General features: G+C 35.0%; 2 protein-coding genes across 2 annotated transcripts; both read left to right on the top strand.

Annotated features, from left to right (window-relative positions):
- Nucleotides 1-320: 320 nt before the first annotated feature.
- Nucleotides 321-10,450, top strand: LOC109242234 (mitochondrial outer membrane protein porin 4). The gene is made up of 7 exons (XM_019409089.1): nucleotides 321-422; nucleotides 1,656-1,726; nucleotides 2,989-3,056; nucleotides 5,174-5,284; nucleotides 5,440-5,526; nucleotides 7,312-7,520; nucleotides 9,850-10,450. The coding sequence occupies exons 2-7, from the start codon at nucleotides 1,678-1,680 to the stop codon at nucleotides 10,154-10,156; spliced, it is 831 nt and encodes a 276-aa protein (XP_019264634.1). The 5' UTR covers nucleotides 321-422; nucleotides 1,656-1,677; the 3' UTR covers nucleotides 10,157-10,450.
- Nucleotides 10,451-12,980: 2,530 nt separating this feature from the next.
- Nucleotides 12,981-17,263, top strand: LOC109242233 (4-coumarate--CoA ligase 2-like). The gene is made up of 5 exons (XM_019409088.1): nucleotides 12,981-14,065; nucleotides 14,638-14,836; nucleotides 15,694-15,907; nucleotides 15,989-16,091; nucleotides 16,971-17,263. Exons 1-5 carry the CDS (start codon nucleotides 13,025-13,027, stop codon nucleotides 17,088-17,090), a joined length of 1,677 nt encoding a protein of 558 aa, XP_019264633.1. The 5' UTR covers nucleotides 12,981-13,024; the 3' UTR covers nucleotides 17,091-17,263.
- Nucleotides 17,264-17,513: the final 250 nt, after the last annotated feature.

The following is a 17,513-nucleotide window of genomic DNA, read 5'->3' as shown; positions in this document are numbered from 1 at the left end:
TATAATATATATATATATATATATATATATATATATATATATATATATATATATATATATATATAATCAGTGTATAATCTATATATGATAGAAACAGTAAACAATGAATTAGCCGGCTATTTGCGTAAAAGTCCCAACTTAATAAGACTTGTAAAAGTTAGAACATAAATATTGGGCCAACCTGAGAGTGAGCTGGTCACAAAAGGGCTTTTGAGCTCATTCATGTTCGGAACAAGCCCAAGCCCAAGACCAAATACTTACATGGTCCAATATGAAGAAATGACACTGTGCAATGACAAATCTAGCCCTCATTGAAGTAAGACTGTAAGAGAGAGAATCAAAGGAGGTTTAAGCTAAGGTTCAGTCATTTTCTTTGCACCCAAATCTCGACGCCGATTTCCTGGTCTCTCTCCAGAACCAAGGTCAGTGTGTGTGTGCGTGTTTTTTTTTTAGTTCAAAGCTTTAACTTTCTCTTTGATACTTATTATAATGAAGCGACATGTTTAGCAAATTTATAATCTTAAATATTCATGTGATTTTATACATCTACTATTTCCTTATAGCTGATTACTTTGGGGAGGGGGCTCTGGGGTTTTATTTTTGGTGTTGTTGGTTGATCATTGATTGCATTGATTTCTAATATTAGGTATTACTGTTTTTGATGCATTTAGGTATAGTCAAATTATTGAATATTTTTTCTAAAGATTTGTGTTTTTGATATCTCACTGTTAGTAATATGAACCAAATGGGGTTTAAAAAGACAATCTTCTTCTCGGTTTGGTTGATGATTTCAGTATATTTATGGAAAAGTAAAAAAATTCAGTATGGAGTAACATTTGTCCATTAACCAGATGGCTTAATAGTCTGAAATGTAATTGGCTCTCAGTAATCATGGGGAAATCACACTAAGACGATATATACTGCTGATGTTGGAGAAATATTTGCCAATTCAAAAACGATAAGGTGCACCCAAGGGTGTGGCCTAGAGGTCAACAAGTGGAGGAGAACCATGAGGTCTTAGGTTCAAATCCCAAAGGAGGCAAAAATACTAGGTGTTTTTTCCATCTGTCAAAGCCTCGGTAGGTAGAGCTAGTCGGTACTTGTGCTGGGAGGTAGCAAGTGCCCAATGGAATAGTAGAGGTGTGTGAAAGTTGGCTTGGACATTACCTTCATTAAGAAAAAACAATGAGTTGTCACAAATATTCAAGTTTATGAGATGAAAACTCTATTTTGCATGCCATTCCACAACTTCTTAGCTATACTTGGTGTAAATTTGTTATGGTGGTGTTGGAATTGGAACAAAGTAAATTAGTTAAGTGTTCTTTTGGATATGATAAATTTTGGTAGATATGTATTCTTTGTCTATATGTTCTGTTTGTGAGCGAGGCAATTTCATAGAGCTAGTGAAGAAAAGCATATAATATTGACATAGGAAAACAGAGAAACAAATTCATTTGGCCCGTTAGAATGTTCAACTTGTCAACTGTAAATACAAAATGTCATGTTGCTTGGTTCTGGTTAGGGTTTATGTATAATGTGCGGAAATTTGTATTTCCTTCGTGTTCCTTCATTATCTCTTTCACTATCTAACAATGTAGCTCTGGATCATGTGGGGATAACCTATTTTATGCTAATTGTTTATCAATATTGATCAGAGTCATTTCACTTGAACAAGAGATGGACCAGAGCCCGGCACCGTTTTCAGAGATTGGGAGGCGGGCAAGAGGTAATACTTCACCCTCATTTAATGAGTACTGAATCTATTTATGCTTTTGATACTTGTTTGGAAGGTAAAAAAGTAAAAATAAAAATATTAGGGTGCTACGGAACATAGTTCTTAAACTTGATCAGCATAGCCATTTGTATTGGGAACCAAGCATGTCTTCCTTTCTAGGCTGTTTAGGTAGTCAGACCTCTTAAATAGTCAACCAGGATAAACTAAGTACCCTGCCACCCTTGATATAACCTGTTATGCAGGAGGGGGTTTCTGCATTTGAGCCTCGGAATACTGGTATCTTTTGGAATCACACTAGACTCTCCCAAGCGTGTACCAGTACCATTATTGAGCCAATTGACAACCATGTATTGGTGCTTCGCTTAACCAACTCTACACAATCTCCTGTAGGAAGAAGTTACATGTTTCTTCCCCATTTATGTACTTATAGCCTGTGGCTCATATATTAACTCTCTGTTTGTTCAGAGTATAGTAAATATATTATGTAATGCGGAATATTTTATGTAATTCGGATTATCTCATAAGCTTTTAACAGTTGTCGTACTAAGTCAGAAAGAAAAAATTTGTAATACGTGCTTTTGAGAATATTTTATGCCCAATCTTTCCTTAAACCCCCCCAAAAGAAAAGGAAAAATAAAAAAGAAAAGTAAAAGACTTTATGCCCAATCCTAAGTATAGAACTACAGGTTGCATTTTCATCAGCCCTCTGAACAATATGCCAAATATGTTCTTGATTATAAGCAGAGAAAGTCATAAATAGATGGGGTTTCAACATTTAAATATGAGAGTGTTTTAGACCTTAGTCGAGCTGAGTTTGCCCGAACGCGCCTCCTAAACTTGCTGAAATAGGTTATTCCAAACCTTGAATGAGAGTAAGTCGGGCTAAATGTCAGCTAACATCAGGTCATCGTGAAGCTGTGCAGAGATTGCAGCAGGACAAATTAAGCTCAGATCTACACCAGTTTGCTTATATAGATAGCCTATTTGTTCCGTACTGATTTCTCCCATTTAGATTGTTATAACAAAAGTGAAGTATATAGTTTTGAGTTTTGATTCTTTTGTTATCATCAAAATTCCTTAAATAGATTTCTATATAATGATCATCATGTCAAGACTAATCTAAAGATTTTGTCATTTAACAATTTGGGCAACTTCTATCCATCTCTTAGATTATCTTTTCTCGGAAAGGGAGGTTGCATTTCTTATTAATCAGAATCTCTTCTATTGAATTGTAAATTGCCCTCATTGTGCAGATCTATTGACCAAAGACTACAACTATGATCAGAAGTTCTCCTTCTCTATTCCGAGCTCCAGTGGAGTGGTACTAGCTTATTCTATCATTTTCTCTTTCATTTAGTTTACTTGGCCTGTCAAATCTTCTATTGGGCTTCAGAAGGCTGTCAAACTTTTTCACTTGCACATCTTATCTGTTTTTATTTATTGTAGTTTGTTTATAAGTTATGGGATACAAATGTATACTCTATTTACAAAATCATCCATTTGCTCTGAAATTCATTATAATGCGGCTTCCAGTTTGAGAGTCTGATGTCCTAGAATTGTCAAATGTGAAAAATGTTTGCTGGGGCTTTAAGCGCAAGGCGTAGTTAATGCACGAAATATGATGAATAAGACGCTAATGAAGAAAAATAAACTATAATGTGTGGAATGTAAGAAAATAACTATATACACAAACTATAATATTTTGGATTAGGTAAAACTCCCTCGAAAAGCGAAAAGGTACACATAAAATGGAACAGAGGGAGTATTATAAAACAAACATATGAAGTATAGGATCACGTGAATGAAGTTCAAAACCATTTTAAATTTCTAATGTAGATGTAAAGATGTAGTTTTAAGTTTTTATTAATTAGTTTTCTTATAGTAAATTCTATTTTTAACAACAACAACAACAACAACATATCCAGTATTATCCCACACCGTGGGGGTCTGGGGAGGGTAGTGTGTACGCGGACCTTACCCCTACCTTGTGAGGGTAGAGAGGTTGTTTCCAATAGACCCTTGGCTCAGGAAAGCATAAGCACCACATTAATGAAAAGATATACTAAGTGTAAATTCTATGTTGTTATTCCTAATATAATACTTTGTCAACTATATCTATTGTCTAGTGTTGCCCTCTTAAAGGCAGAGCAGGTGGCATGAGTGACGTGCCTTGATGCCTGCACTTTAGTACCAGATAAGCAAGGTGAGGTGCCCAACTGCGCATCAGTAGCTTTAGGGTTTAAGCGCGCCTCTACCAAGCCTGTAACTATGCACCTTTGTTCGTTTAATAGTGTAACTGATGTTCATTAGTGAATTTGAAGTTAATAGAAAACGAAGAGAGTTTAAAAGTAATATAATCCTACACTGTCACACTTCCATGTGCCTATTAATAGGGGTATATGCATAAACCATCCTGTAGGGTTAAATTAGCAGATTGTACTCCATCTAAGAATGGATGTGTGTGTATATAACAGACAATTTTTCTGTTGAATTTTGGTAAGGCATTTAAACTTATTTACTCATGCCATGTTGTTTTGGTACATTTGTAGTATTCCAAATAGCCCTAATTATCAGGTAAGAGATTTTCTATTCCACATATGGCTGACCACTGATACAGTAGTAATTAGCACATTTTCAATTTAATAATTGGTGTAGATGAGGGGGTATACGAGGGAGCAGAGGAGGTAAAGGGGGCAATAGTGACATTTTATGAATGTCGAGATAAAGAGGAGGTTAGTTGGAGATCAAAGTTGGGTGGGTAGCATTCAATCAAATAGGAGAAATAAGTAGGGAGTGATTGGAGAGAGTGATGAGAGAAGATAAGGTTAGGAAGGCTAGTTGTACAGGCGATAAGGCCCTGAGATTGGATGGATTCACCTGGCTTCTTCCAGACAGTGTTGGAGTACTATCGAAGAAGAGGTTATTGAGATCATCGCTGCATTTTGGGAGACTGGAGAATTTGAAAGAAGCATTAATGCATCCTCCATACCCATAATACTGAAAAAGGAGGGAGCATTAATGCACATGCTATATAATTTTTCAAGGAATTTATTTTATTAGAAGCTTGCTTGATCTAAGTGCTTCATTGGCTAAAATAACAGGTTACATTTGCTAATGCATCTCGATTCTGCTTGATTATGTTGTTCCATTAGGTAATGTATATCCATTTGGAATTGATCTTGAAATGCTTCATACATTTGCATAAGATTGCAATTTGTTTGGTAGTGATGGGGGTGAATTTGTTGGTAATCATACTTGGTATGCTTTCATCTGTTGTAAGTTTGAACCTTTACCAATAGATGTAGCTGGTGGGTTATGAAGTTTGGTGTAGCTGACCCTTATCATTGTTATGTAGTGTGAAACTTTTTTCTATGTCTTATTACTTATTCTAGAGTTCTATTTGAATTGATCCTAACTTCCCTTGTTTTCTCATGTTAGGGAATAACAGCTACTGGTGTGAAGAAAGATCAAATTTTTGTTGGTGATATAAGTACTCAATATAAGCTCGGAAGTACAATTGTTGATGTCAAAGTTGATACCTACTCCAATGTAAGAGCAGAATGCCGGCCTCTAAGACCAAACAACTGTTTGTTTTCTTGATAATCTAATAAGTGATCATGAGATATAGTTAACCCTTTTTTATCTTGTTTATACCTTTGAGGAATTGACTTCTCATTGAAGTTTATATGTTATCTTTTATGCAGGTCTCAACTAAAGTCACTTTGAATGAAGTTTTCCGATCTGCAAAAGTGTCCCTTGGCTTCAACATACCAGATCACAAGTCTGGCAAGGTTAATACTTGTGTTTACTCTGTAGTCTGTACTAGTCAAAAGAATCTTTGCTCTGTTACTTATTCTAACTCTCTCCTTCAAATTTTCTAGCAAAGTATTTTTCATGATTGAAGGTGAACACCTTTTTCTGATTGTTCCTCGATATGGTCTGTCTGATACACATATTTGTGCCAAAGAATTATATTAGTGTACATGATATCGCAGATATTATGGCCAAAGAGACAAATAATAGAATAAAAAAGCTGCTTTTCCTGATAAAAAAGCTGCTTTTCAAAATAATTATTGCCAATTACGATAGAATAGTAGTAAGTTTTACAAAGAGTTCCTTTTTTTTTTCATTTCCACTTTTGACATAAATAATTCCTTTTTGCATAGATAAATGGTCGGCTTGATGGAAGCTAAAGAATAGCATACCTATATGAATGCATATGCAGGAAGATTGTAATATGTTTATGTCACCATTATTTGTGATTTAATAAAATGAAATTTGACTCATCAGAAATGGGTGATAAGTCATAGTTAGAGTTAGAAAAAGTAAAGAAAAACAATAGAGGAGAAACAAATGACAACTGATTTGATGTGCTAGAATTACTGTTTGTTTCACTGCAAAAAGATTGTGAAATCATCTATTAGCCTTGGAGACCAAATGGTCCTTTTGACTCTCTCTCTCTCTCTCTCTCTCTCTCTCTATCTCTATCTCTCTCTCTCTCTCTCTCTTGTAGTAGTAGTAGTAGCAGTATTGGTGGTCAGACACTGCGATAATTACTGCTATTACATAATCAGCCTAACTGATACAACAGCTCATACGGCTACTGGTTTATTTCTTTCTGACTTGTATATGGCTACTGCCTAGTAAACTCCAACTTAGTTAGTACATCTTGGTGCGAGCAACATCATTCTGGTCGTGCAGGTACAGGCAGATAATTGTTTGGTGAGTGATTAGGTGTTAATGGTGAACTAGCTGATACCTGGTGAGATGTCTCCTTGGCTGCTAGGTGAACTAAACTTAGGAATACTGCCCACTAGGTGTTATTCTTAGATATTTTCAGTGCGTGCAAGTAAATTATGTAGTTCAATTTAATGTATTATCATCCATGACTTGTTCACCTTTGCCCCATAACATCATCTTTTCCTTGCGCGTCTTAATGTTCAGAATGTCATGGTCTGAGCCATAAAAAGAGTTAGACACATGCACTTGAACATTTCATGGATGTTGGACTTCTTTTTATTTTCTTATTCCCAATCGGTAGTTTTTGGTGGATAGCTTATAACGTGTGAAATCTAGACTCCCTTGTTCACACGCCGCACTTGTCAAGTTGTCTTTGAAAGAAGAGATAGTATCAGAAGCTTTACTTTATATCCGGACGGGCGTGCGTTTCGTGAAGACCCTTATGCGGGTCATGGGGATTAGTATTCTATTACTTTGTTTTTCAATGTTGATATTTTCATCTTTTTTCTTTGTCAGATGATGCAAATGTCAACATGATTAAAATCTCTCAGTTTCTAAATTATAGTTGGGATCTATTTTCCGATCTAGTAGAACAGGGATAAAGCAGTTGAACCAATTATTTCACTTAGGGGAGCAAGCTCTACCTGTTAATATTTTAGCGTCTGACTCATGCACATGTTTGTGAGAGTCAAATATGTTGATACCATTAGTTGTTTGTGGTACAGTTTTTCCAATTTCCTAGATTTTAATCTGCATTTTGTTTTGCTGATATAAAAAAACTGTATTTCATTTGGTTTGTGAACTCTTATCAATCTTTGGAATCAATTTTTGTTCAGCTTGATGTTCAGTACCTTCATCAACATGCTGCCATCAACTCCAGTATTGGCTTAAATCCCTCCCCTCTCTTGGAGCTCTCTGCTGCTATTGGTAGCAAGGATTTAGCCCTTGGTGGTGAAATAGGTTTCAATACTGCTTCGTCTTCTTTTACCAAGTGCAACGCAGGGATTAGTTTTAACAAACCGGATTTTTCTGCTGCACTTATATTGTAAGTAATTGATTTTTGTTCTTTGCTTGATATGCATTTGGTGTTCTGAGTTCTCCAAATGTGTTCCTGCCAGTTATGTGAAAGTAGGACGCAATCCAACTGCGGGACATGCAATTATATGACTTTTCTACATCCCTTGTTTCATTTGCTTTTTGTTTCTTCCTGTTGTATAATGATCTCCCTCATCACTGTTGAGATCAAGGGATGCTAAAGCTGTGCTTCTCTATGTTAATAAGAGTGAACACTCCAATAATCCCCTTCTGTTCTGCAGTTTACGCCCAAAGCAAAGACATTTGTTGGAATCCCATATCCGCTTAAGTGCATGGACTATAGTCTTCCTTAAGGTCTTTTCCAATTCTATCACTTGAGCTAATTTTTGGGGTTGAGTTCGATACATTTTCCCAACCTGGTGTAATGGTGTCATAGCCAGACATATCATGATGTTGGGCTAAAAATGTTGGGCACCGGTGTAATGTTACTCCACGCTTGAGATGTCCAGCTTTGAGCGTGCAAGAGGAGAGGTAGTGTTATAACACCCGATGCGAAGTGTATGAGCTGTAGTATCCTCATGTAGCCTCAGACATCTTCACCATTTGAGCTAGCTTCTGAGGTCTTAGTTATGCTCAACATTCATTTTCTTAATCGAAATCTGGCTATAATACCAACTATGTGTATAATATAGATCTCTGGCCTAACTCAATCAAAAAGTTAGCTTAAGTGGTTAGGATTGGCTGAGACAATACAAGAAGACTATGTCCCATATATATTGGCGATATGGGATCTAACATCATTCACCAAATATTTTCTCTGCCAAGCTTGAATATAACCTTCTTAGGAGAGAACGTTAGAATAGCTGTGCACTGGAAAATTTGATAACAATCCTAAGATTAGAGAAACTAATCTTTAGTCTTTTTAGGAACAATAACCCGATGTGGAAACTAGTTTTTACTTGCATAAAACATCAGTCCAGAAATAAAATTGCAAATAGTAACACTCAAAAATTTAAAGAAAGGCTGACTGATTAGGTTTCCTACTAATTAACGAGGAATTTAAGAAGCAAAAATGAAGTATATTGAACACCCATTACTGAATAAAATTAAGGTGAATCTGGATTGTAAGTTTCCTAATCAATAGAACTGAAACATAAAATGGCTTTGTATTTGTTGTCTGTCCCATTGCTTCTTCTTTAGGTCTCCAAACTGTGTCAATACTGTCTAGCCAATCAATTGCATTACATTGGCCATGTTGCTTAGAATCTAAATCAGGTCATACAAATAGGTTAGAAGGAGTATATGAAATGCTCAATAGATCGTGCTAGCAAAGAAGATCTCTCTGTTTTATGTGCAAGCTGTATGTATGTTATTGTCCTTTGTTGGGATTAGGAAGAGAGCTGGTTAATTTGAAACATACATTGATTGTCTAAAGCAATATCTAATTTTATATGGATAGAAAGGTAATGAAGCAAAACCTGGAGATTCAAAGGAAAGTACAGTATCAGATTAGGGAATACAGATGTTATCTATGAAATTTGCTACACATCTCTGCTCTCTGTTGGTTCTTTTTTTTTTTTTTTTTTTTTTTTTTTGAAGCTGAATTTTTTTTTTATTATTTTACTATTTTCAGCTTCTAAAGCATATTTCTAACACTCTCCAAGCATTAATGACAGTTTTTCTATTTCAAGATTCTTATTTAGTTGTAGTATTAAAAAGAAATGTGCAACTGTGGTGTGAATTAATTTGCTGCTTACTTTGCTGAAGTGTGTTTTTCCTGTTGAACATATAAAAAAAATTGTTATCCAAATTTCCTGAATTGCACATTTTTGTTGAAGCATTTACATCACTTGGGATATTATATTGGATTACTAAAATCTGCATATCTGAGATTATAGTCTATATGGTGGCTTTGGAAATGAGGGGTTGTATTTAGCATTTCAATTTTCATTTGTTTCTTGAGCTCATAAAGTGGCACAGAACTCCGGTTTTCCCTTCACTAGTAGGGGGAACCATTGTTCCTATGCTGCCGGGTTACCCAGTCCTTTCTTTAGTAAGTGTGTGCCTTTTACAATGCGTGTGGGTTTCTGCACATTGCTCTGATGTGGCTGAAGTTGCATGCATTGTCAAGGCTTCAATTACCATTTTGATGTAGCAAGCTTTAGTCTTTTGTTTTTTTACCCCCCTTTCAATCCCTCAGTTGTTGCATTTAAATGCACTCATCATCAGCTTTATTCGTTCAATAAATTAGAGATTTTAACTTGTGCTTGTGCAATATGTACAACATTTCTTTGATATTTCTGAGTGTCTAATCTGCAATGTTGTTGCTATCCATATAGAACGGACAAGGGACAAGCTGTGAAGGCATCATATGTACACTCTGTCGATCCAGCAAGTGGAACTGAAGTTGCTGCGGAGATGATTCACAGATTATCTACCTATGAGAACAGCTTCAGCATCGGGAGTGCTCACAAAGTCGATCCATTAACATCTGTGAAGACTAGGTTTTCTGACAATGGGAAGGTTGCAATGCTTTGCCAGCGGGAATGGAGGCCAAAGTCACTTATTACTTTCTCAGCAGAGTATGACACAAAGGCAAAGAATGCTGTGCCTAAGTTGGGTCTTGCCCTTGCTTTGAAGCCATAAAAAGGTGCTATCTCTAATTCAACCAATTTTTACTTGGTAGCTTGACGTTGTTCAAATTCTTTCGAAGGCCTAAAGTGTGGCCGTTACATCTTCCTCACATCATTCCAGAGGACACTGGGAAACCAAACCCATTTTTGTCAGATTCATATAATGATGATAAATTTGAAAGAATACGTTACAGGAGCGTTGTTGCATAAAGTTCTTCAAGGTCTACTGGCTTTCTATTACCTTGAAACTTGATACTATATATTTTTTTGAGAATGTAATTTTTCTGATCCCTCGTGTTTTCTGATCCATCATTTCTGGCACCTCGTTAGGATGCATCTCTACAAATTTTAGGATTTTGCTTCACAATTCTATTTTGTTATATTTAACATGGACTAGTTACTCTTTACTGAGCTGGAAAATGAAAGAAAAAGAAAATAGGAAAGTCTTGGAGAAAAATTGGTTGATGGGTTATCTAAATATAGTAGCTTGTATTTATTTTACTGTGTGGCTAGATACGCGGTTAATCAAGTCGCTGAATGCCGCTAGAGCATTAGTCAATCCAAAAGACATCACCAAGAACTCATAATGAACATAACGAGAAATGAACATAACGAGTCTTGAAAGCTATCATAGGAATGTCAGAAGCTTGAATTTTCAATTGGTGATAACTCGATCCAAATCAATCTTGGAGAATGTCTTAGCACCTTGAAGCTGATCAAAGAAATCATCAATATAAGACAATGGATACATATTCTTGATGGTATGATTATGTCGATAACGAGATCGTTTCTTGCTTTTTTTAGCACCTTGACTACTCTGCTTACTTAACACAAGTCTTATTTAGTGTTTTTTCTTTTGGTTGATAATGATGTATCATTCAAGAAAATCATGGATGGGTATAAAGTGATGAACTTCGTAGTTAACGTCTTTAAGCTTTGTCAACGAGATGTGTAAGTTGATAAAGTAAACAAAGCACACATATGTATGCCTAATGACTAAATCTCCACAAAATTTAATCAGCCATATGCATCTTTAGAATGGAAGTAGGTAAGCTGTACCATCTGTTACACTGCGATGACCATATCAAACTTTCGGCCTCTATTTAATTTTTTTGTATAAAGATACATTGTTAGAAGGGATGTTTTGGAACAACGGTAAAATTGTCGCCGTGTGATCTTTAGGTCATAGGTTCGAGCCGTATTAGCAGCCACTGATGCTTGCATTAGGATAAGCTGTCTACATCATACTCTTAGGAATGCAGCCCTTCCTCGGATCCTGTGTGAATGTGAGATGCTTTGTGCACCGGACTGTCCTCTATAAAAATACATTATTACATATATTAGTGTATTTGAAGTTATGTTTTTGACTAGTCATTATGTTAGGTGAACATGTACAATTGAGTGTAGTACCTCATATGAACCTCTATTCAAATGTGGCGTCACATACTCCTATATAATAATAAATATATAAGCAAGTTGGAGAAACAACAAGGAAAAAAGAAAACAAACAATAGAACACTAGCGAAAAGGGTTTGTTACTAGGGTAACAATGATTACTCGTTTTATCGAATGATTATACTTGTAGAATTTTTGGACTTAGATTGAGTTGAAATTATTCAAAAAAAGTATTTGAAGTTGAAGTGTGTGTGTTTAATTTGGACATTAATTTTAATTGAGATAAAAAACTTGAAATTTTCTGAGTGGAAACTAGAAATAGAAAACTGTTTAATTTCGATTACCAAGTCCAAATTATTAGTATGTGTTCTTTTAGCCACAAGTATGACTTGTTAGCAAATAACCCTTGATTATTACACCTTTTAACTTTAAAGATGAAGTTTTTCATATAAGAAAAATGTACAGAAATAATTAACTGACCTCAATTAATTATGTGCACTCTTACATTTAAAAAGTTTCAATTGACATAGTACTTATTATAGTATCATATCTTGCGATATTAATTTTGACTTAAAACCAAATTGTAATCTTTATGATATAGCCGGCCGGCCGTATCATGCAAGTAATTATATTGTGTTATAGCTCATGCGCTGTCATAATGCTAAATTTCCAATATTAATTGTATATAGTTAGATATAATTGACTGTAATAATTCAGTCGTAACCGTAAGAGTATACCATATTAAATTCTTCGACAAATATGGATGAAAGTCCCAAAAAAAGAAAAAACATTTTAAAGATGAATGATACCCGTAAATATTATAATATCCATATAAGTCTAGTGAGCAGGCTAAAGCTATCTAATCTACGTAGTTTAACTAATATCCACCCATGTTATAAAGAATTGGCAGCCCGGTGCACAAGGTATCTTGCGTTTACGTTGGGTCCGGAAAATGGTCGCACCCGAATGGATGTGATGTAGACAGTCTACCACATTAGTGGTTGTTTTCACTGCTCGAACACATGACTTATAGGTCATACAGAGACAGCACTACCGTTGCTCCAAGGCTCCTCTTCCCATGATATAAAGAACTCTTACACTATAAATGAGGTCATATTTTCTGTTGTAGTATGTCATCTGTCTTATTTTTAAAATTACAAAGTTCATGCAGATAATTTTTGGGTGATATCATGATAATATAATTTTTTTTACACGATCAATATATATAACTTAAAATCCATCTACTTTTTTGAATACATTTCTACACCATTTCTTCAGAAACTCCAAACAATTATAAAATACTAATCCATTAATTTACCAGTTCCTCTATCATCACCTAACCCTCTTGCCTTTGTCTTTAACTTCCTACCAATTCCCAAACAAACCAAAGATAAATTAAGCTTCATCTTAATTATACCTCTATACCAAAAAACCACCTTCCCTTTTCTTCTCTCTCTTTTCCTCTCCATAACAAAAACAAAAGACTATGGAAATGGTGAAAAACAAAGAAAATCACAATGATCAATACATTTTTCGATCAAAACTTCCTGATATTTACATTCCAAATCATCTCCCTCTTCATACTTATTGCTTTGAAAATATCTCCCAATTCAGTTCACGTACTTGCTTGATCAATAGTGCCACGGGTGCAACATATACCTATGCCGATGTTGAACTCACCTCCAAAAGAGTTGCTATCGGACTTTACAAACTTGGAATTCAACAAAGAGATGTTATCATGCTTTTACTTCCGAATTCGCCCGAATTCGTGTTCGCGTTCCTCGGAGCATCGTTCCGAGGAGCGATAAGCACGACGGCGAATCCGTTCTACACGCCGTCGGAGATCACAAAGCAAGCAAAAGCATCAAATGTGAAGCTTATTATTACACAATCTTGTTACGTTGATAAAGTCAAGAGTTTCGCTGAGGAAAACGAGGTGAAAATTATGTGTACGGATAACTCACCACCAGAATATGGTTGTCTTAGTTTCGCTGAGTTAATTACTGATCAATCAGAAGAAGATAATCATAATTATGATTATAATACCATTTTATCTGATATAGAAATCTTTTCTGACGATGTCGTGGCGTTGCCTTATTCGTCGGGCACGACGGGGTTGCCCAAAGGAGTAATGTTAACACATAAAGGGCTAGTAACAAGTATAGCACAACAAGTTGATGGTGAAAACCCTAATCTTTATTTCAATAGTGAAGATGTGATTATGTGTGTTTTGCCATTGTTTCATATTTATTCACTCAATTCTGTGTTGCTTTGTGGGCTAAGAGTTGGGGCAACAATTTTAATAATGCAAAAGTTTGAGATTAAAGGATTAATGGAGCTAGTTGAGAAGTATAGGGTGACAATTGCACCATTTGTGCCGCCTATAGTTTTGGCCATAGCAAAAAGTCCATTGGTTGATAAATATGATTTGTCAAGTATAAGGATGATAATGTCAGGAGCTGCACCAATGGGGAAAGAGCTTGAAGATACTGTTAGAGCTAAATTGCCGAATGCCATACTAGGACAGGTAAAATACTATGCAAATTTTGCTTCTTGCATTTATGAATTTAGCATCAGGGTAGGCTGCCTACGTCACATGTCTTGGTGTGCGGTCTTTCCTCGAGCCCCGCATAAATGCGAGATGCTTAGTGCACAGGGCTACGCTTTGCCCTTATATATATTGATGCGATTATAGTTAGACTATTGAACGTCGATATGACCATCCCCTCATCTCCCCTCCAATAAATGTCTTAGTTTACTGGTGGAGTCGGGTCCATATGACCTTTTTTCTTCGTCTATTGAAGATGAGAATTGAGAAAATTGAGTATAATTTACTCTCTTCAAACCTCAACCAAGAAGGGGGAAGGAAATATCAGGGGGGCCATACCAAGATTTTAGTACCAAAAAAGAAAAAGATTTTAGTACGATGTTAAATGATAAGCATGTTATATTACTACTCCATCCATCCGTAATTTGACTTATTGCACGTCAACCTTTTAACAAACAAAACGGTATTTTGATTATAAGGTAACATTATCATGTGCATGCAATTAAGGTTTAACTAATATTATTAGTTGTTGTAATGTGCAAATTAAATAGGGATATGGAATGACTGAAGCAGGTCCAGTGTTATCAATGTGTCTAGCCTTTGCAAAACAACAGTTTGAAGTCAAGTCAGGTTCCTGTGGGACAGTTGTTCGGAATGCTGAGATGAAGATCGTCGACACCAACACCGGTGCGTCGCTTCCCCGGAATCATGCCGGAGAAATCTGCATTAGAGGTGATCAGATTATGAAAGGTACGTTCCATTCATGTTGGAATAAGCATCGATAAATTAAAGACCAGAGGCGGATTATACAACAAGAATATAAGGGGCAGAATAATATGAGCCATCTTTACATAAATAGCCATCTGAATTCACTGTGCTGATATACATTAATTATACGCTATTATATACAGTTATATACATATGTTACATATCCTCCAGCTATTTTTAGTTTAAACAGTTAGGTGGACGACTATTTAAATTAATTATTCACAATATTAATTCTATTGTTTTATACTTGATTGCACAAATGCCATGTAACATTTAGTGGAATTGGAGTTTATGGGCGCAAATAATAGACTTTAGGTGTGGATTCATTGCTGCATTTTGACCCAAGTTATATGGGCCTATGAGATTTCCTACTGTGATTTTGGGCCACAGGAAGGCAATAGGTTGGCGTCGAAATGACACTAGGTAGCCACTCTAAAGGGTACTATTTAGGAATTAGCCAGTGCATCCTGAATTTCAATTTTTCAGTTTAATTTTTCGGGGCAAAAATTTCCTCAATTATCCTAAAGATAAGATTTTTAGTTTAAAATTTCAGAACAAAATAAGTAAGTACTTGCTAATCATTAAATTTTCTGAGAATGGCTATCTGTGCATTTGTTTGGCCCAAGATAATGGTCCAAAATATGAAGTATCTCGTTTATAACTCTGTAAGCCATATATACATGATGTATAATGAACAAAAATGGTCACAAAAAGAAATCGAAATTAATAATTTTAGATAATCTAATATTTCTGAAAAATTATGTTCTATTGAAATATGATGGATATTAAGACTTAGGTAGTTTTTAAAATCCTTAGGCTTTCACTTTATTTTTGCACAGGATATCTGAATAATCCAAAAGCGACAGAGGAAACAATAGACAAAGAAGGATGGTTACACACTGGTGACATTGGATACATAGATGATGATGATCAAGTATTTATTGTGGATAGATTAAAAGAATTAATCAAATACAAAGGATATCAAGTTGCTCCTGCTGAATTAGAAGCTCTACTAATTTCTAATCCAAATATAACTGATGCTGCTGTTGTACCGTAAGTCCCTTTCTCTACTTTTATATTAATAATGGTAGTCCGATGCACAAAGCACCCCGCGTTCAAATGACTTATGCGCAGGATGAAAGATGAGGTTGCAGGAGAAGTTCCTGTTGCTTTTGTAGTGAGAGCAAATGGTAGCAACATTTCAGAGGAAGAGATCAAAAAATATATATCCGAACAGGTAATTGTCATATCTTATTTATTCTTTTCTCTTTTGGTTTTCTACCCGGTGTATGGTAAGATCAGAAAAAAATAAAAAATAGCCAGATTTACAACTGGTAATTGAGAAATAGTTATAGTTTCAAAAGTAATCAAAATTTAGCCATTTTTTTTATGTAAAGATAAAATCTCAACAAAAGCACCCTTATAAATCCGGAAAAATTTCAGCATATTATGCTGGAGTTTGAAATTAATTACATATGAGATTCTACCACAATGTGCTGGAATTTCATAATGTGTAAGAGTTCCAACATAATATTCTGGAAGTTTATACGCAAGAGCTCCATAATCCAACATATTATGTTGGAACTTTCTGTGTGCTGAAGTTCCAATATAATATGCTGGAGGTTTATACGCAGGAGCTCCATAAACCAGCATATTATGCTGGAGCTTTCCGAGTGTCATCAAAATAGCGGCTATTTTTAATGACTTTATAAACGCTGGCTATTTTTCAAGTATCTATCCGAAAAATGGCTAGCCCGTGCAATTTTTACGGTAATACTCGCATGAAGGTCTCGATTAATCTGAATTCGCTGAGCATAAGTCCCATTAAAAGGGGAAGCGCTCCCTACCAAAATTTTTTCATTCTCAAAGCTTAAAATCGAGACTAAGAGTGAAGAGATCTTATCTATCCTGCCACTACCCATGATGATATATCTTATTTATTCCAAGCATAGAGGAAGAGAAGCTTGCAAAAATTTAAAAAAAAAAAAAAAAAACCTTTCCTGAATAGGAAACGCAACTGTATCTTTGATCTCCATACAATACATAATCTACTTTCTTGATTGATCATAAATAATTAAACCTGACTGAAAGAAATTTAAATATATAATTGATGCAGGTTATATTTTACAAGCGAATCAATCGAGTATTTTTCACAGAAGCAATCCCAAAAGCTCCATCAGGGAAAATACTTCGAAAAGATTTAAGAGCCAAGCTTGCGACAGGTTTAGCTTGTTAATTCAAATATGGAAATATTAAATACTTATATATAATTGTTTTACTTCATAGGAATTTGTACAATATTGAATTACGTATGCATGCTTATTTGTATATTTAACCAATTATGAAATCACTTAATTACCCTTTTTGATTAATTATCTATGTATTTTATAACGGAATTTTGAAAAGAAATGTTAAGATTTCTTACATCTTTTTCAAATTTGAAATGGTATTTCAATTACTTAAATTTAATAGAACATATATATCATTATATATCGTATTGATTTTTATGTTTATTTATTAAATTCGGTAAATCTTGAAAGTGTACATCAACAAAAAGTCATTATTAGACGACTAGAAAATAACTATCATGTGTAACTAAAAATATTCTCCCATAAAATATTTTAATAGATCATATGTTTGTCAATTTTTACTAAACATA

Source organism: Nicotiana attenuata, unplaced genomic scaffold (assembly GCF_001879085.1).
Source record: "Nicotiana attenuata strain UT unplaced genomic scaffold, NIATTr2, whole genome shotgun sequence".
Lineage (NCBI taxonomy): Eukaryota > Viridiplantae > Streptophyta > Magnoliopsida > Solanales > Solanaceae > Nicotiana > Nicotiana attenuata.
This window is presented reverse-complemented; position numbering and strand designations above follow the sequence as displayed.

What these genes read in the sequence shown, in the direction of transcription:
- LOC109242234 (XM_019409089.1), top strand. Translation starts at nt 1,678, where the DNA reads ATGGACCAGAGCCCGGCACCGTTTTCAGAGATTGGGAGGCGGGCAAGA. An exon ending in GATTGGGAGGCGGGCAAGAG is followed by an intron (nt 1,727 to 2,988) that starts GTAATACTTCAC and finishes CTCATTGTGCAG; the next exon opens with ATCTATTGACCAAAGACTAC. An exon ending in AAGTTGATACCTACTCCAAT is followed by an intron (nt 5,285 to 5,439) that starts GTAAGAGCAGAA and finishes TCTTTTATGCAG; the next exon opens with GTCTCAACTAAAGTCACTTT.
- LOC109242233 (XM_019409088.1), top strand. Translation starts at nt 13,025, where the DNA reads ATGGAAATGGTGAAAAACAAAGAAAATCACAATGATCAATACATTTTT. An exon ending in CGAATGCCATACTAGGACAG is followed by an intron (nt 14,066 to 14,637) that starts GTAAAATACTAT and finishes CAAATTAAATAG; the next exon opens with GGATATGGAATGACTGAAGC. An exon ending in ACTGATGCTGCTGTTGTACC is followed by an intron (nt 15,908 to 15,988) that starts GTAAGTCCCTTT and finishes ACTTATGCGCAG; the next exon opens with GATGAAAGATGAGGTTGCAG.